The 15,624-nt window shown below is 51.2% G+C and overlaps 1 protein-coding gene across 5 annotated transcripts; it reads right to left on the bottom strand.

Moving 5' to 3' along the window:
- Positions 1-191: 191 nt before the first annotated feature.
- Positions 192-15,421, bottom strand: C5H20orf27 (chromosome 5 C20orf27 homolog). 5 transcript variants are annotated; one of them, XM_038332209.1, is made up of 6 exons: positions 15,328-15,421; positions 7,556-7,672; positions 5,798-5,937; positions 2,019-2,157; positions 1,019-1,144; positions 192-809 (listed from the first exon to the last, which is right to left on the bottom strand). In XM_038332209.1, the coding sequence occupies exons 2-6, from the start codon at positions 7,572-7,574 to the stop codon at positions 709-711; spliced, it is 525 nt and encodes a 174-aa protein (XP_038188137.1). In that variant the 5' UTR covers positions 7,575-7,672; positions 15,328-15,421; the 3' UTR covers positions 192-708. The 5 variants fall into 5 exon arrangements, with proteins under 5 accessions (XP_038188137.1, XP_038188135.1, XP_038188134.1 ...); XM_038332207.1 differs by lacking the exon at positions 15,328-15,421 and adding an exon at positions 14,667-15,004; XM_038332206.1 differs by lacking the exon at positions 15,328-15,421 and adding an exon at positions 14,001-14,124.
- Between the last annotated feature and the right edge of the window lie 203 nt (positions 15,422-15,624).

Below are 15,624 nucleotides of genomic sequence, written 5' to 3'. Positions count from 1 at the left end.
TGCTTTCTCCTAGGCAGGAGGCACCTCCCCACTCATATTAAGCAACGAGTCCCAGGCCTAAAAGGCATCCATCCCCTTGTGGTGCCAGTGCTACAGTATTGTGCAGTGCCTCTTCCTCCTGATGGAGCTGGTCCATCTGTGAAGGGTAAGGTCATCTGCCAACCCCAGAGAACAAAATGCCCCTACCGGTATCTACTGGAACTTTTGTTTATTAAGGTCTCTATCCCAACCAGTCATTTAAAAACCAAGTACCACAGAGCTGAGGGAAGGAACTGGGAACCGTACCTCCTCACCACATGAAGAGCAGTGGGGACGATGGAGGGCAGCAGAGGTGGACGGGAGGCGACAATAGCAGCAGCAATGGGCATCAGTGTCACAGAGAGGCAGAGCCACTCGCTCTCTCCCAGGCCCTAGCTAGAACCCCACCCAGGTCCCTCCTCTCAGAGAGTCTCCTTGGGACTCAACCCATTTCTTCAGTCAGGAGACTCAGGCACATGGGAGAGGAGGAAGTGGGAGAAGAGACCACAGGAGAGGCAGGATGGTGGCAGGAATGAAGGCAGAAGTGGGGGGCACCAGCAAGGTCTAGCCCTGCCACGCCCACCCAGGGGAGAGGTGAGGAAGCCACACCATCACGCAGCACGTCGGGAAGCAGGAGGAATTTAAGGCTCAGGGGCTCAGGCAGGCAGGCAGGCAGGCAGGGCCCAGGCCTCAGTCGAAGCCGTGCCAGTCGCTCTGTTCCGAGTCGTACTCCAGCTCGGCGCCCACACACTTGACACCATCCAGTAGCATGGGTGTGCCATGGTGCCGGTCTGCAAGGCAGGGGCCACAAGTTAGCATGCTGGCTGTGTCCTGGTACCACACAAGGTTTGTTCCACAGGAGCCTCTTCCTCCCATTGGCTGGGGATCCAGGAGAGGACCCTGCCAAGGAGATTTTAGAACCCCCTGCCAGCTTCAAGGATCTCTTGAAGCCAGACTCATGCCTCCTTCGCCCAGCCAGACCTACCCTGCTCTCACTCACCCATGACCCGTGCCTGCACCATCACACGCACGCAGGTGCCTGTGTCACCTTCGCAGGCGAGTAACATCTCCTCTTTGAGGACACCCTCTTTGTGTGCCGAGTACTCACACTTGATGCTGTAACCTGCTGGAGGACAGGGGAGGACAGGAAATCGGTACCTCCCATAGCTCCTCTCTAGTGTCCCCAGCACTCACAGTCCCCCACCCAGGAAATCTCGCTGAGATGGTCCCTCCAGAGACCCAGCCCCACAAAGCTGGCCCAGAACTTCAAGAAACTTCCCATTCTTTCAAATAAGGTCAATGTGTCTCTGGCCTGAGAATGCATCATGGCTCTAAAGGTGGAAGGACAGGGTCCAGTTCATCCTTCTAAGAAAAAGGTTCCCCTGGTGCCACATGGGAAGGCAGGAAGGTGACAGAGAACAGGGAGTGAGCTCTGCGCAGCTGGGATGGCCAAAGGAAAGGACTTTCCCAGTTCCCTGAAGGGCAGGCCGTTAGGAAGCAGCAGTGGTGGGGACACGGAACTGAGGCTGGAGCTCAGCAGCACACCCCGAAACTGACAGTCTGGTCTCTGCCAGGTTGGGAATCAGGAGCAGGACAGGATCAGAAGCCAGCTGGAGAAGCAGCCTAGAACCCAGGCCTGGAAAGTAGGTACTAGGCATTAGCTCCTACAGCTCCAGCCTTTTCACCCAGGAAGATGAGAAGGAAGGCTGGGGGCCAAAGACAGTTCTCAGTGGCTTCCATCTCTGGGACCTCTCCACTGAGGGTACCACCAGGCAGTGGGCAGGTGCAAACCTGCAGTGTGTGTTAATGGAATGGGCTTCTCTGGCCAAAACTAGAGGCCTGGGGCTTGAACTGCTGTGCCCCCACACTGTAAGCTCAAGGAGGTGCCATGGCCCTGACTGGCTGAGCTGCCGATTCACCCAACTAGGGAAAGGGCAAAGAACCTCATGTTCTCACGCCACTCACGGCAGGCCCCCATGGCAGCCCGGGAAGGGACCTACCTTCAGGGACAGGAGTGACACTGAGGAGCCTGAGGTGCAAGCTGTGGACAGGGGCCTCACGGATGTCTCTGCTCAGCCTGCGCACTGGAGGCAGAGTGAAGGTAATCTCATATCTGTGCTGGATCTTCAGGAAGCCAACCTGCAGCGACAAGGAGAAGGAGAGAGGCATCTTCACTGCTGCTACTCCTAGGCGTCAGGGTACACCGCCTAGACTCCTGAAGGGCCCCAGCATCTGCTGCTCCAGGTGCCCAGCTCTTGCTACTCTCCAGCTGTTTCACCCTCATGGCTCCAGGCATTCCCTGCATCTGTCTTAGAGGCCCCACAGGCCGCAGTGGTCAGTCTTATAGGTAAGAATATAGAAGTCAGGAAGTGGCTGCCTAGAGGTCACGTTGTGAACTACAGAAGTCCTTCTTAGACCTCTTGGTCACTTGGGTCCCGTGTGGCACACAGGAGGAAACCAAGGTCAGGGAGGGGAAGCTTAACATCCAGCCCCCGTCCAGATCCAGCAGCCAGTGTCACATGGGATTGGGAAGAGGACGGAACTGGAGAAATGGACACTAGGGTTTGGGTATAGCTCAGTGGTAGACTATGTACTCAACACATACGAAACCCTGGTTTCGATCCCAAGAACCAAACAAAACCCACAGTAAAGCAGCTGTGAGAGTCTACAGCAGGCCACAAGCCAAATATTAACCACTGACCCTATGATCCTGTCCACTGACACATGGTAATGGATGCCTGCCTACCTGCCCACTCAAAGGTACCACGTAACCAGTGACCTCTGCTGTGGCCCAAGCAATTTCTGTTGTCTAGATACACTGCTTGGACAAGCAGTGCTGTCCCTCTGGGACAGATGCCTCGGGAATTTTGGTGTGAAGGGTCAGAAGCTGAAATAGCTGCCATTCTAAGAGCCTCCTGAGCCAGACACAGTAGCTCCCATCTGTTCCCAGCACTAGAGAGGCCAAAGCAGTAGGACTCCACAAGTTTGAGGCCAGTCCGAGCTTCCCAGTGTTAGTCCAGCCCAGCTACACTCTCAAAGCAAAGAGCCTGTCTAGCATGCATGACCCTGGGCTTGACCCCCAGCACCAAATCAAATCAGGCATGGTGGGGCATACCTGTAACCCCAGCACTCTAGAGGTGGGGGCAGAAGGACCAGCAGTTCAAGGTCATCCTTGGCTACACAGCCAGTTCAAGGACAGCTTGGAGTACATGAGACCCTGTCTCAAAAAACAAAACGAAACAACACATTTTTCTTTTAAATTTGGATTTTTGCTTTTCATTTATTTATTGGGATGAAGGGTGGGTTTGACACACATGCTACAGTGCTGTGGAGGGCAGAAGACAATTTGCAGGAGTTGGTGCAACTTTCCACCATGGTTCCAGGGACCAAACTTAGGTAGTCAGGCTGGGCAAGTACCTTCACCTGCTAAGCCAAATCCGATGGCCCTCAAAAAATTCAGGTCTAGGCCAGGCAGTGGTGGCGCATGCCTTTAATCCCAGCACTCGGGAGGCAGAGGCAGGCAGATCTCTGTGAGTTCAAGGCCAGCGTGGTCTACAAGAGCTAGTTCCAGAACAGGCTCCAAAGCCACAGAGAAACCTTGTCTCGAAAAAACAAAAAAAAAAAAAAAAAAAAAAAAATCAGGTCTAGTGAGCTGGCACAGGGTTAAAGGGTGCTTGCCACTGACCTGATAACCTGGATCTGGCCCCCAGAACCCACATGGTACATTCAACTGACTCTTGCAAGCCGTCCTCTGCCTCCACATGTATCTCATGGCACACCTCCCCCAGACCTCCAAATAAATGTAAAAAGTTGGGGTTTTTTTGGCTTTCTGGGAGCTGGTAAGCTGACTCGGTGGACAGAGGCACTTGCCACACAGGCCTTGGCCCTGAGTTCAGTTCAGGCTGAAGGTGGAAGGAGAGAACGGACTCCATGAAGTTGTGCCCTGACCTCTACGTGTGCACTTCGGCACACGTAGTGGGGCGTGCGCACAGTAATCATTTTCAAGACTTTCTGGCTGCACTTGTCTGCTGTGACCTGGGGCCCAGCTGTGGCACTTGCAGAATCTGCCAGGGAAATACCCAGAGATGATAAGATAGTGCTTATCAGCACCTCATTTATAACAGAAATGGAAACAACAGGAACACCCAGGAACACAGAAGCAGCCATGACATATGCCAAATACCAGATGGGGGTGAAATATGATTGAAAATTATTTCCTAACAGGCAAGAAACAGTTTGCAAACAGAAGCAAGCAAAAACTACCATGTCCACTGTGATACCAGCTCTTCGAAACAAAGCTTTGAAAAAAGTGCACTAAAATAGTCACCAGGGTCACTTCTGGGTGGTGTTACTATGACTATGGCTACATTTAACTTTCCTGATAATTTTTTAGTGCCTTTATTTTGTTTATTTCCCTGGGAGCCATCAGCTGCAAAGAGAGAATAAATAAAGACTTTAGCATTGGACAGAAACAAATATGAACCTGGGATCCCTCTGCGAAGGGCAGCAAGTCTGTGGGGCTAGTCTTCGTGGAGCTGCCTGTTGATCTCTCACCACAGGGCACTCCTGCTCAACTCTGGGACCCTATGGACCTACCTAAGGCCTCTGAATCCCCATTTTCCCCAACCCTGTCCCTCCCACAATTCCTTCCTGTCCTTCCTAGTGTGTGTGGAACCTAAGCATCCAAGCAGCTGAAGGGCCATGCTGCTGGGTGTGTGGAGTGTGACTATGAATAAAAGTGCTCCAGTAAGTCAAAGATACAGAGCAAAGCTGACACAGCTCAGTAGTAGTGTGTGTTTAGCATGTACAAGGCCCTAGGTTCGAGATCATTAAAACCACCACAAAGAGCCAAACCAGGCAGAGTTATAAACACCTCATCATCACCATAATTAGCGACATCACACACACACACACATCCTTCCATTCTCACACCAACTTTGTGGGGAGTGAAGAGCCAGCTGGTGCAATGGCTCAGCAAGTAATGACTTGCAGCCAAGCACGACGACCAGAGTTTGAGTCTTGAAACCCGCAAAGTGGAGGAGAGAACAGACTCGTGCAAGTTGTCCTCTGACCTCCATGTCTAACTATGGCATGATGCTCCCACAAAACAAATAAATGTAAGAAACAAAGAGACACAAAGGGAGGGAAGAGATAACTAGGGGCAAACTGCCCAAGGCCACAGAGCCAGGACAGCATGCCTAGGCTGATCCAGGCCCATGACACCACAGCCTCCAACCAGACTTCTATGGCTCTTGTCTGGGTTAGACCACTGACAGTAAGTAGCCTTGAATCAAATGACATTTGTTTGAACCACTCACTGATTCCCTCACCTCCCATTTTACAGATGAAGAAATCAAGGCTCAGGAGATGCAAAGATGTGCCTGAGTCAGCTGTGGACGGGGTTCTATGCACAGGATGTGCCTGAGTCAGCTGTGGACGGGGTTCTATGCACAGGATGTGCCTATGAGTCCAGCTGTGGACGGGGATCTATGCACAGGATGTGCCTGTGAAGCCAGCTGTGGAAGGGGTTCTATGCACAGGATGTGCCTGTGAGTCCAGCTGTGGACGGGGATCTATGCACAGGATGTGCCTGTGAAGCCAGCTGTGGAAGGGGTTCTATGCACAGGATGTGCCTGTGAGTCCAGCTGTGGAAGGGGTTCTATGCACAGGATGTGCCTGTGAAGCCAGCTGTGGAAGGGGTTCTATGCACAGGATAGTTTCTAGAAGCCGGCAAAGATGCAGGTGGAGTGAGGCTGATGGAAGGAAGGAATTCACATACCTTGACTAGAAAGCTGTTATCACTCTCCTGAGTAACCATGACCACTGAGTCATGCAGCTTTTCATCAAAGTGGACATGGCTCTGGGAACCTTCTGCATCATGGCCTGCTGCAAAGCGGATACTTCGGACTCTGGGCTTGCCTAGGAAGAGGAAGAGAAGGCTCCAGGGGCTGCTGGATTCCCTTACCTCCTTGTTTCCTCCCCATGCCCAGACTGCTCTTAACATAACCCAACCCATAAATCGACGAGGACCCTTCCAGGTAGATAGTGTAAATCTTGAGGCTTGGACACTCCCACACACACTTCCCTGTCTTCTCACAAATGTGCACTCCCCAGCATAAATATAAGATTCAAGGGCTAGCTGATATGACCCCTTACTTGGAGGAAAAGAGGCTGGCACCTTCCCTACAATCATGCAGTATAGAAATGGACCCTCCACAATGCCACAGTCTTCATCCCTGGCATTTTTTTTGTTTGTGTGTGTGTGTGTGTGTGTGTATGTGTCATATCTGTCTGTATGAGTTTATGTGCATAATGTGCAAAGCAAGAAGGCACTGGACTTGCCAGGTGTAGTGGTACAGACCTTTAATTCTCTGAGAGGAAAAAGCAGGTGAATCTTTGTGCGTTCAAGGCCAGCCAGCACTACATAGTGAGATCCTGTCTCAAAAAACAAAACAAAAAACAACAAAGACGGCAGATACCCAGGAACTAGATTTACAGGTGGCTCTGAGCTGCCTGATGTGGGTAATGGAAACTCAACCCAGGTCCTCTGCAAGAGGACCGCTGAGCTGAGTCACCTCCCCAGGCCCACCTACGCTGTCCCTTCCAGCTTTGTAAGTGTATGAGACAGGCCCAGCCTGAGACTCCTGATAACCCCAACCAACCTGGGGTATGGTGATAAGAACAAACCCTAGGGAATCTACTTGCAGTGGGAGAAAAGAGGCGTTTAAAACCACACTTCTGAAAAACAAACTAAGCAGCTGACCATTTAGAAGAGGCTACAGCTGCCACTCAAGATCAATGGTCACTAGCAGCTAAGAAGCTGAGAAGCATCCCAATTCATCCCACAGTTTCCCCCTCTGCTAGCGTAGATGAGAGATGTTAGTTAGCTATCATATCACTGTGATGTGTTGGGAGTCCTAAAGCCAGAAAGGCCAGGGATTAAGACATACTGAGTGGCTGGGAGATAGCCAAGAGCCTAGGCATTCAGCCTATGGGAACGAAGGGCATGACCCCAGTCCTCTGTGAAGGTCTTAGGCCTCCCAAGAATCTGATCCAGGGTCATTTTGGTGGAGGACCTAGACTGGCACTGGCCTAGGTTCTTGAATACTTAGCAGCTCTAGAAGTCAATTGGACACAATCACTGTGATCCCTGTTGAACCCCCATCAACCTGATTCTCAAATCTTACCAGATTTCCTTTGCCTAAAGCCTTCCAAATTCACGGTGAGGTCCTGATCCAGGTCTGTGACATTAACCCAGCCCTACATGTCCTTTAAGATTGCTACCAGTGTGACAGAAGGGCTGCACATGGGAACACAACAGCACATACTTCCACAGAATGGCAAACAAGGAGCAAGCAAGGGTCCCTGCTAGGGCTTGGGGGATCCCCTAGATCCAGGACAAGCACTGGTATATTCTGAACAACACTGAGACATACCACATTCAGGGCTGAAACAAGCCCAATATGCAACAATACTCCATCTGCCAGGGGCTACTCCAAGAGCTCATGCAATCTTACAGACCCAGGAAAGCACTTACCTCTGTTGGCTGCAGCCATGGACACCTTCCCTGCCACTGGGCAAGACACACAGCTCCTGCTTGACACTGCCACTCAAGCTCAGCAGCCTGCCATGCTCCAGAAACAGTGGCAGGAACCTGAGGGATGAGGAATAAGGAGAGCAGGAGTCAGGACCACCCATCAGTTCACAGCTGGTGGGGATCAAAGGGCTCCCTTTGGGAAAGACTTAAACCCTTCTTGCTTTCAGAAAATACAGGGACATCTGCATGACCCTTCTAGTGCGCGACCCTTCTAGTGCGCACGTGCATGAACACACACACACACACACACACACACCCCTCAGCCCTGCCCTGCCTGATACTCTACTAAACTAAGGCTCAACTAGCTAAATTCAGCTGCCAAAGTACCAACACAGGATTCATATATCCAGCCTACCTAAGGCTGGCAGGAAAGACAGCTCAGAAAGGAGGCTTTACTGGAATTTTTCAGAGGCTATTTCTGGCATTGCTGACCCCAAAAGACTGTATTATTTAGGTACACACCCAGTTCACATGGGTAAAGGTCAGTCAACAGTAGGCTTAGAAGTGGGCAACAACAGGAGATAACCTCCTAAGATTTCATATTCCTACTCAGAGGGTCTGTCAGGGCCACATACAGAGCAGAGTCCTACGGAGGGGTGTGCTCCTTTCTGAGCCTGATATTTAGGCCCTCCTGACTCATGGAGGCCTCTGGCCCAGCAACCCAAAAGCTGCCTCAGTGCAAAAGGAAGGAGCTGGTGAGACGGACCAGCAAGTAAAAGCACTTGCCGCCAAGTCTGATGACCTGAATTTCATCTGGGGGACCCTCATGGCAGAAGAGAAATAACCCCTGTACTTCTCCTCTGGCCTGCATACATATGCTGGCTCATGCATGTGCAAGTATGTACACACACACACACACACACAAGCAAATGTGATAAAATAAAAAAGAATAACCATAAGGAATTCTTAAAAAGCCTCTGACGGGTAGGGTAAAGCCTATTTAAACATCAAAAGAATAGTGAGGGCACCTGATAGTACAGATGGAATACACTAACCAGCACGCACACAGAGATTACAGAAAAGGTAAAAACAATCAAAACAAACCTAACACTCATGTGTCACCACTGAGGGCAGCAGCGCAACTCTCTACTATGAAAACAGGCAATTAAAGAGAAATAATCCAGCTTATATCTTGTACGTGAACTGCCTTCTTTATAGGCAACTTCCTGCTAAGACAATGGATCAAATGCTAAGTCATTCTGCACTCCTAAAGGAACAACCGCCAGAGGCAAGGATACTCAAGATGCTGAGCCCTGAGACAGTACACAGATGCCCAAGTGGCATTAACAGATGACCCAGTGATCCTAAGGGAGAATGACACAAGACTGCATTGGTAGAGACAGAACATCTCCCCCCACTCACTGTGGGACAACGTTCGTGCCTCCTGGTGTCACAGCATCTCTGACAAAGGATGACTGATGACGATGCTTAGAGGAGACCTAACTGAGCCTCTGTGCCCAACTTCTTAACACTAAGAACATGAGATTGTGGAACAAACGAAATAACAGCGCGCAATGAGACCATCCAGAAGGCAGGATACGCCACAGGACAACTGACCTGTTTCTTTCAAACTGCAAGGGGGGGAAAGGGGAGGCTGCTCTAGATATGGAATTGGGCCACAGTCTTTTGTTTGTTTGCAAATAAAGCTTCATTGGGTCACAGTCTCTCTTGATCATTTGCATGTCATTTGTGACAGCTTTTGCATTAAAACAAAACTACTTGAATAGTTGTGACAGAGACCATATGGCCTACACAATCTAAAATGTCTGTCTATCATCCTGTGTTAGATTAACATACAGTAAGACACCAAGAAGGCAGAACAATTCTACAAGAAAACCGACCCATTTCACCTCATTAGCTACAAGAAATGGTGGAAGAGATTTCTAACTCCCTATTAAAAGAACACATTCGGGGGCTGAATGGCTGTTTCTGCAGAGGACCTGAGTTGGAGTCCTAGAACCCATGTCAGACAGTTCACAACTACCAGTAACTCCAACTCCAGGGGATCTGAAAACCTCTTCTGGCCTCCCCTGACACCCACATTCACGAGTACATACCCCCACTGAGATACATACATACCATCAAAACTGAAATAAATCTAGGAGGGGGGACATTGGGAAGCTGAATGTGGTGGTGGCATGGCTTTAATCTCAGTACTTAGAAGGCAGAGGCAGGTGTGAGTCTGAGGCAAGCCTGTCTATAGAGCGAGATGCTATTAAGCGAGAGAGAGAAACAAGTGGGAACCTGGAGATGTAACTCAATAGTGGAGTGCCTGCTTAACATGTGGCAAGGCCCCAGCACTGCATAACTTCATTTAATTAAAAGCCATAAGGGCTGGAACAATGGTTAAGAGCACTTGTTGCTCTTACAGAGGCCCAGGGCTTCAGCTCCCAGCACCCACACAGCAACTCAAAACCAGGACACTGATGCCCTTCCGATCGCCTCAGCTACATAGAAAGGTTGAAGCCAGTCTGAAACGCTGATTTTATTTGGTGAGGTAGTGGAATTGTACCATAAATGCATGTCCATATTTTTCAGAGAAGCACACTGAAGTGTTTAGAGATGAGTGACCCAGGAATGACCTTGGACAGTCCAGAGACTGAAGAGAAACCACAGGGTAGCGTTGTAGTCGTGAGTGGGCCTGTCCAGGGCATGAACTCAAGGTCCCCTGTGTACTGCGCAGTCCTGGGAATCACTGGGAATGGAGTTGGCCTTTCTTCCTTCTCCACTGCCTGTTGCCAGACAAGCCCACCCAGACCCCCACCATGGCTAGAGTGATCACAGCTTGGGTCTCAGGACAGCCCTGGTAGAAGAGGCCTGGAGAGATGAATGTAGTCCAAGATTCCACACTCTGGAATGCAGAAGCGGAAAGAACAGGAATAGACACCATCAACCCCCCTCACATTAGCTAGTTCCCAGGCCCTGGAATGAAGAGAGGCAAGCTATGCCCCACTCACCTCTAGTGAGGGTAGCTTGTGGTCTGCTTGCCTCCAGGGAGCCTAGCCTTAGAGAAGAGTTGACTCCTATTAACTTCCAACCACTTCCTACAGTTGTAGATTCCAGGCTGTGACAAATGACCAGGGTGTCTGGCCTTCTCACCTAAGGTGGCTGTTCCAGACACACGTCTGCAGCATAGGGACAGCCACAGTCCCATGTCTGCAAAGTTCCCTGTATCTCAAGACACTTCCTAGAGATGTGGGTGAAACCGGACCAGCGAAGGCTACCCTGAGCCCTTTTAACAAAACAGTCTGACCTGGAGTAGTCCCAGTCCACCTCTGCCCAGGCTCTCAGCCAGAAATTCCCCAACTCCCATCTACACCTAAGCTCAGCCCAGCATCTTCTTTTTAGGAAAGCAATACACACGCCACTCCAAATGCCAGGGAAGGCCTGACAGCTCCCCTTCTCAATCTCTGAGCACTGGTTTTCAATCTTTCCTACCATAAAGGGCAGCGATTGTAGCTTTGCCGAACGTCCCCAGCATCCATCAAAAAGGAAGCTGAATTCAATTTACACTAGTTAATTGAATTAATGAATGACATCCCAAGAGAAACCCCACTAGGACAGATACGGTGTGAGCAGGGCCAGTGACTCTCAGGAAGGTCTCACTCTAATCTCTTAGCCAACTCTCTCTCTAGACAACAACCTCCTCCCCAAACTGAGGTTTCCTTCCACCGTTCATCTGGAGGGTTACGACAGTCAGTTAGTTCCCTGTCCATGCCTACCCTGTGATGAGCAAGCTGCTGAAAGCAAGATCTCCATTTCCTGCAGTTACCAGAACTTGAAGGAGACATCACCCAGGAACTGCCTGTAACCTTAGGAACCAGAAGGCAAGTAACTGCAGGGACCCACAAGAGCCTGGAAAAACCAAACCTCCTTTCACAACAGACAACCTGCCAGTGGCTGCCCTGTGGGAGCTACACTCATCCACACAAATTCCTTATTAGATGCAGGAAAAGAGGCCACTGGGCCTCCCCCGCTCTAGGCCTGTCCACAGGGAACTGCTAAGCCACCTCACAACTCCCAAGCCTTGCCCTACCTCCAGCTGCACCTGTGCTAGTAGCCACATTCCCGCTGTCACCCAAACCACACAGATCCCCGCCCCCCAGGGGCGGCGGTCAATCAAATGCAGATTCCGCCCTTGCTGGCCATAGAGATGAGCCTTTTTTATTACTTGGATAGAGTGTAAGCAGTGGCTTGTTCATCCCAGGGCTTGGTGCCACTGTGCCTAAAACACTGTGAAAAATGCCCCCACCCCCTATTCTCCCACCTCAACCCCCAACCACTGCAAACACGAAGGCCCGAAGGCCTAGTTTCTAGAGCAAAGGCAACTTCACTGGAAGAAAGGCACCAGAAAACAAGCACTTCTGGTCACTCTTGGAGGAGCCCACAGGGAGTTCAGCTTCTCTGAAACTCGCTGAAAGGTTAAAAGGGGCATCTCTTCCTTCCCTTCTTCCATTCCCTGGGCAGCCAAATTCCCAGAAGACTATGGAGAAGGCTGCTGAGCCTTTCCTACTTTAGCCCCCTCATCTGGCAAAGAGGATGATGCACCTGTCCTTAGACGAATGCCAACAAATCACAAGTGAGAGGAGTGAAACCTGGGTAGGCAGCAGGCAAACCTGGGAAGTAGAGGCAGGAAGATCAGGAGATCCAGGTTATCTTTGGCTACGTAGTAATTTTGAGGACAGCCTGCGCTATATGAGACAAATCAATAACAATAAAAAACATATAAATCAGGAGTGATATCCTGGACAGTTGCAGGATGAGGAAGAAAAAAGCTGAGGCCTTGGGGGATGCTTTCGGATGCTCCTAGGGAAACTGGAGTAACAGAAAACCTAGGCCGAGGAAGGCTGCTTTGAGGCTACTTTTCCCAAGAACTAGCATGTGGGTAAACAGCTGGATGGTTACAGAAAAAGTCAGGATCCTTAGCACCATAAGGCCTTGCCTGAATCCAGGCCTGGCTGCAACTCCAGGCTGCCCTGTTCTAGCGCTCAAGCCCCAAGCTAAGCGCCAAAGATGGCCTATCCATTGCAAAGTGGAACTCCTGAACTGTGACTCTCTCCCTCCTGAACACATACCTCTTCACCCAGGGGCAGGGCCCAGGTCCAGCTTGTCCTGTGCTGTGTAGCCCAAACCTTTTAGAGCCCTCCTCTCAATCATTCTTCAATTATCAACTCAACAGGGGCCTTTCTCTATCCCAGACCAGAAAACAACCTTCTATTCTTCCTACTACTTCCTTCCTTACACCCATCCTGGGACCAAGTCACAGCTCAATCAGCCCAGTAGAAGCACCTACCCTGTCTCTCCTTAAAGCTCAAAAAACACCCATTGGAGTATCAGAGACCTCCATGGAGGCCAAATGTAGAAGCAATCTTCCATCAATTCAGCCTTGACCTATCTTCGAATCCTCCTTCTCCAAAGCCACAGATGCGAGGTCAGTCTGGGTATTCCGTTTTCTCTCACACACAGTGGAGGGAACTGTTGACCTGTAAAAAGGGTGTTCCCATGCCTTCTGTCTACCAACAAGTGCTGCCCTCCTCTGCCTAGCATCCTCTTCCCACATTCCCCCTGCACTCAGCCGGAAGACGGTGTTTGGATTCCTCTGGCCTCTAGACTGACTGTTCCACCAGAGAAGCAGAGGCCAGGGGGTGATAGATAGCTGCTCCCGATCTCCTTCCCACCCACCACCCACCCACCCAACCACCCACGACGCTCCCAGGTGCACAGCAATGCCCCATCTCCGCATCACACCGTCAAGATTAAAGAGGAAAAACTCAAGCTGTCCAATGGAGCCCTGTTCACTAACAAGAGCACTGGTCCAGAACCTAACTCAAACCATTTCTTAGAGACTCTGGGGAGGCTATGGATCTGGCCCTGTGTCTTTTCGTACCGCCATCGCTGTGGGTGTGGCACTCCCCAACCCACTATGATTGTCTTCTCGGGGAACAAGATCAGCAGGACGGGACTCAGTTGTACCCATACCGAGCGATAGGCCGGGGCTCCGTCTGTCTGAGATAATGCCGTGCGCTCTGAGTCGCTAGGCTGACGCAGGAGTCTACCGAGCCGACAACTCCCAACATCAACATCCTCCTCAGGATCGTGCCCAGGCACCGGCGGCTCAGTGGTTATTCTTCCAAGGTCACACAGAGACGTGGGGACCAGGTGGGAAGGGGACGCCAGACCCATTTACGCCCCCGCCCTCAGGTATCACTTGTACCCCAACAGCTAACCGTCATTTGTGCCCAGGACCCCACATCCCCCACCCCATCCCGCTCCTGAAGAGTGTCCCAGGCTAGAAAGCAGAGCCTCCAGCTCCGGCACAGAGGGGGATCTCAGACCCGAGAGCCGACTCTGGTGCACTAGGTGGAGCCGGGAGGGCCTATCTCACCTTGCGGGCGAGCCCCGCGGCCAGGCGGGCAGGAACGACCGCGGAGACAGCGGCAGCAGCAGCGGACCAGACTCTAGAGCGCGAGGAAGAGCCCCGCGCCGCAGCAGCCCCGCGCCACGCCTTCCCCTCCTTCATTGGCTTGAGGGGCGGGGAGAGGCGGGGCTACGGCACTTCAGACCAATGAACTGGCTCTGAGAGCCGCCAATGAGCGACGAGCTTCCATGTCACGTGGGCGCGGAGGCTGCGCCCCACGAGTCGGCGTCACCCTAGCCTCACGAGCTCTGGCGGTAAAGCCGGCGGCATCTGGGAACCGCTGGTGGAAGCCGACCCGAGCGGCCTTCCCTTTCGAGGCTTCCCAGCCACGGCAGTTTTGTCTAAGAGCTAAGCAACCACCTTTCCCGCTCGACTGAATTAGGATTTCGGTGTCTTCCCTTCCCACCCGGTTCCAGATAAATAAGAGAACAAAGAAGTCATGCGGCGTGGGAGTGGGGGAGGGAGCCTATGCGGGCGCCCCCGGGGACAGGAGCTTCTCATCTCTGTCTCCAAGGAGGCGGTCGCTATGGCAGCGGGATGCGCCTCGACCCACCCTACAGGGTGTGGGCGTCTACATAGAGCACGTCGGTAAGAGACACAGCAAAGGGTTTTGGATTTTTGCCACAGGCCTACCTGTCGGTGCGTGAATGTCTTTATCCTTAGATACAATGACGAGGACAGGTGACTTAAAAGTGCCGAAGGAGCAGTCCAGAACAAACAGGTTCCCTGCTTCCAATTTAACTAGTTGAGATAGGTCTTGGACCAATGAGAGCTTGCTTGATTTTCCGATAGACGGTGGTCCCTGCCTTTGAAGAGTCCGCAGGTTCCTTCTCTCCCTGTCTCTTTATGTCCCTCAACCTGACTCCTTCTATTGTTCTCATAGAGTCCTTGCCTTGTTTCAGAGGGCCCAAGGTTTCCCTGCTGTCTCCAGCAGCGCTCTCAAACTTTTATCAGTGTTTTGGGTGGTACGTGCGCTCCCTACTGTTTGAGAAAATTCTGTCCTCCAGCGCGGACATTGAGAACTTTTTGTTCTAATTCCAGCCTACTCAACCCCCACTCCCACCTTCCCATGAACCCTCTCATGTATTCCATATCTGCTCTTTTCCAAGTCAGCAGTGTGTCCAAAGTAGTCTGGCGGGCCACCATGCCAGGCAAAAGTAGCCTGCAGATTTATAACCTTCAGAGGCTTTCATAACTGTTCCTCCCGTCTGTTTGCCCCTCGTCCTACTTCTTCACAAAGGATTCTGATTTCCAGTCTTCTTTTGAAATATCAGATCTAACGATATATACTCACATTCACATTCCAGAATGAGGTAGTGGTTTCTGCCTCTTGGGAAGACATCAGTTTACCATAGTTTCCTCTGAACCCTATTTCTCGGATTTACTGCTTAGGTTTGTGTTGACTTTCAGTTTCGTGATTCCCTTTCTCTTCTGCTGCCTTTTACTTGAATTTCATCTCTTGTTGAGAAACACAGACTAGTTGCTAATGTTCACTGTCTGGGACCATTTTCTAATTGCCAACTCCTTTTAATGTATTTCCTGGATTTGTAAGATGAGCAGGTTACTGTGTTCCGCTGCTCCTAGTGCAAGG

Source organism: Arvicola amphibius, chromosome 5, assembly GCF_903992535.2.
Source record: "Arvicola amphibius chromosome 5, mArvAmp1.2, whole genome shotgun sequence".
Lineage (NCBI taxonomy): Eukaryota > Metazoa > Chordata > Mammalia > Rodentia > Cricetidae > Arvicola > Arvicola amphibius.
This window is presented reverse-complemented; position numbering and strand designations above follow the sequence as displayed.

Coding starts and splice junctions, on each gene's coding strand:
- C5H20orf27 (XM_038332209.1), bottom strand. Junction 2,158..5,797: donor ATAACAGCTTTCTAGTCAAG/GTATGTGAATTC, acceptor TTGTCGCTGCAG/GTTGGCTTCCTGAAGATCCA. Junction 1,145..2,018: donor TGTCACTCCTGTCCCTGAAG/GTAGGTCCCTTC, acceptor CCTGTCCTCCAG/CAGGTTACAGCATCAAGTGT.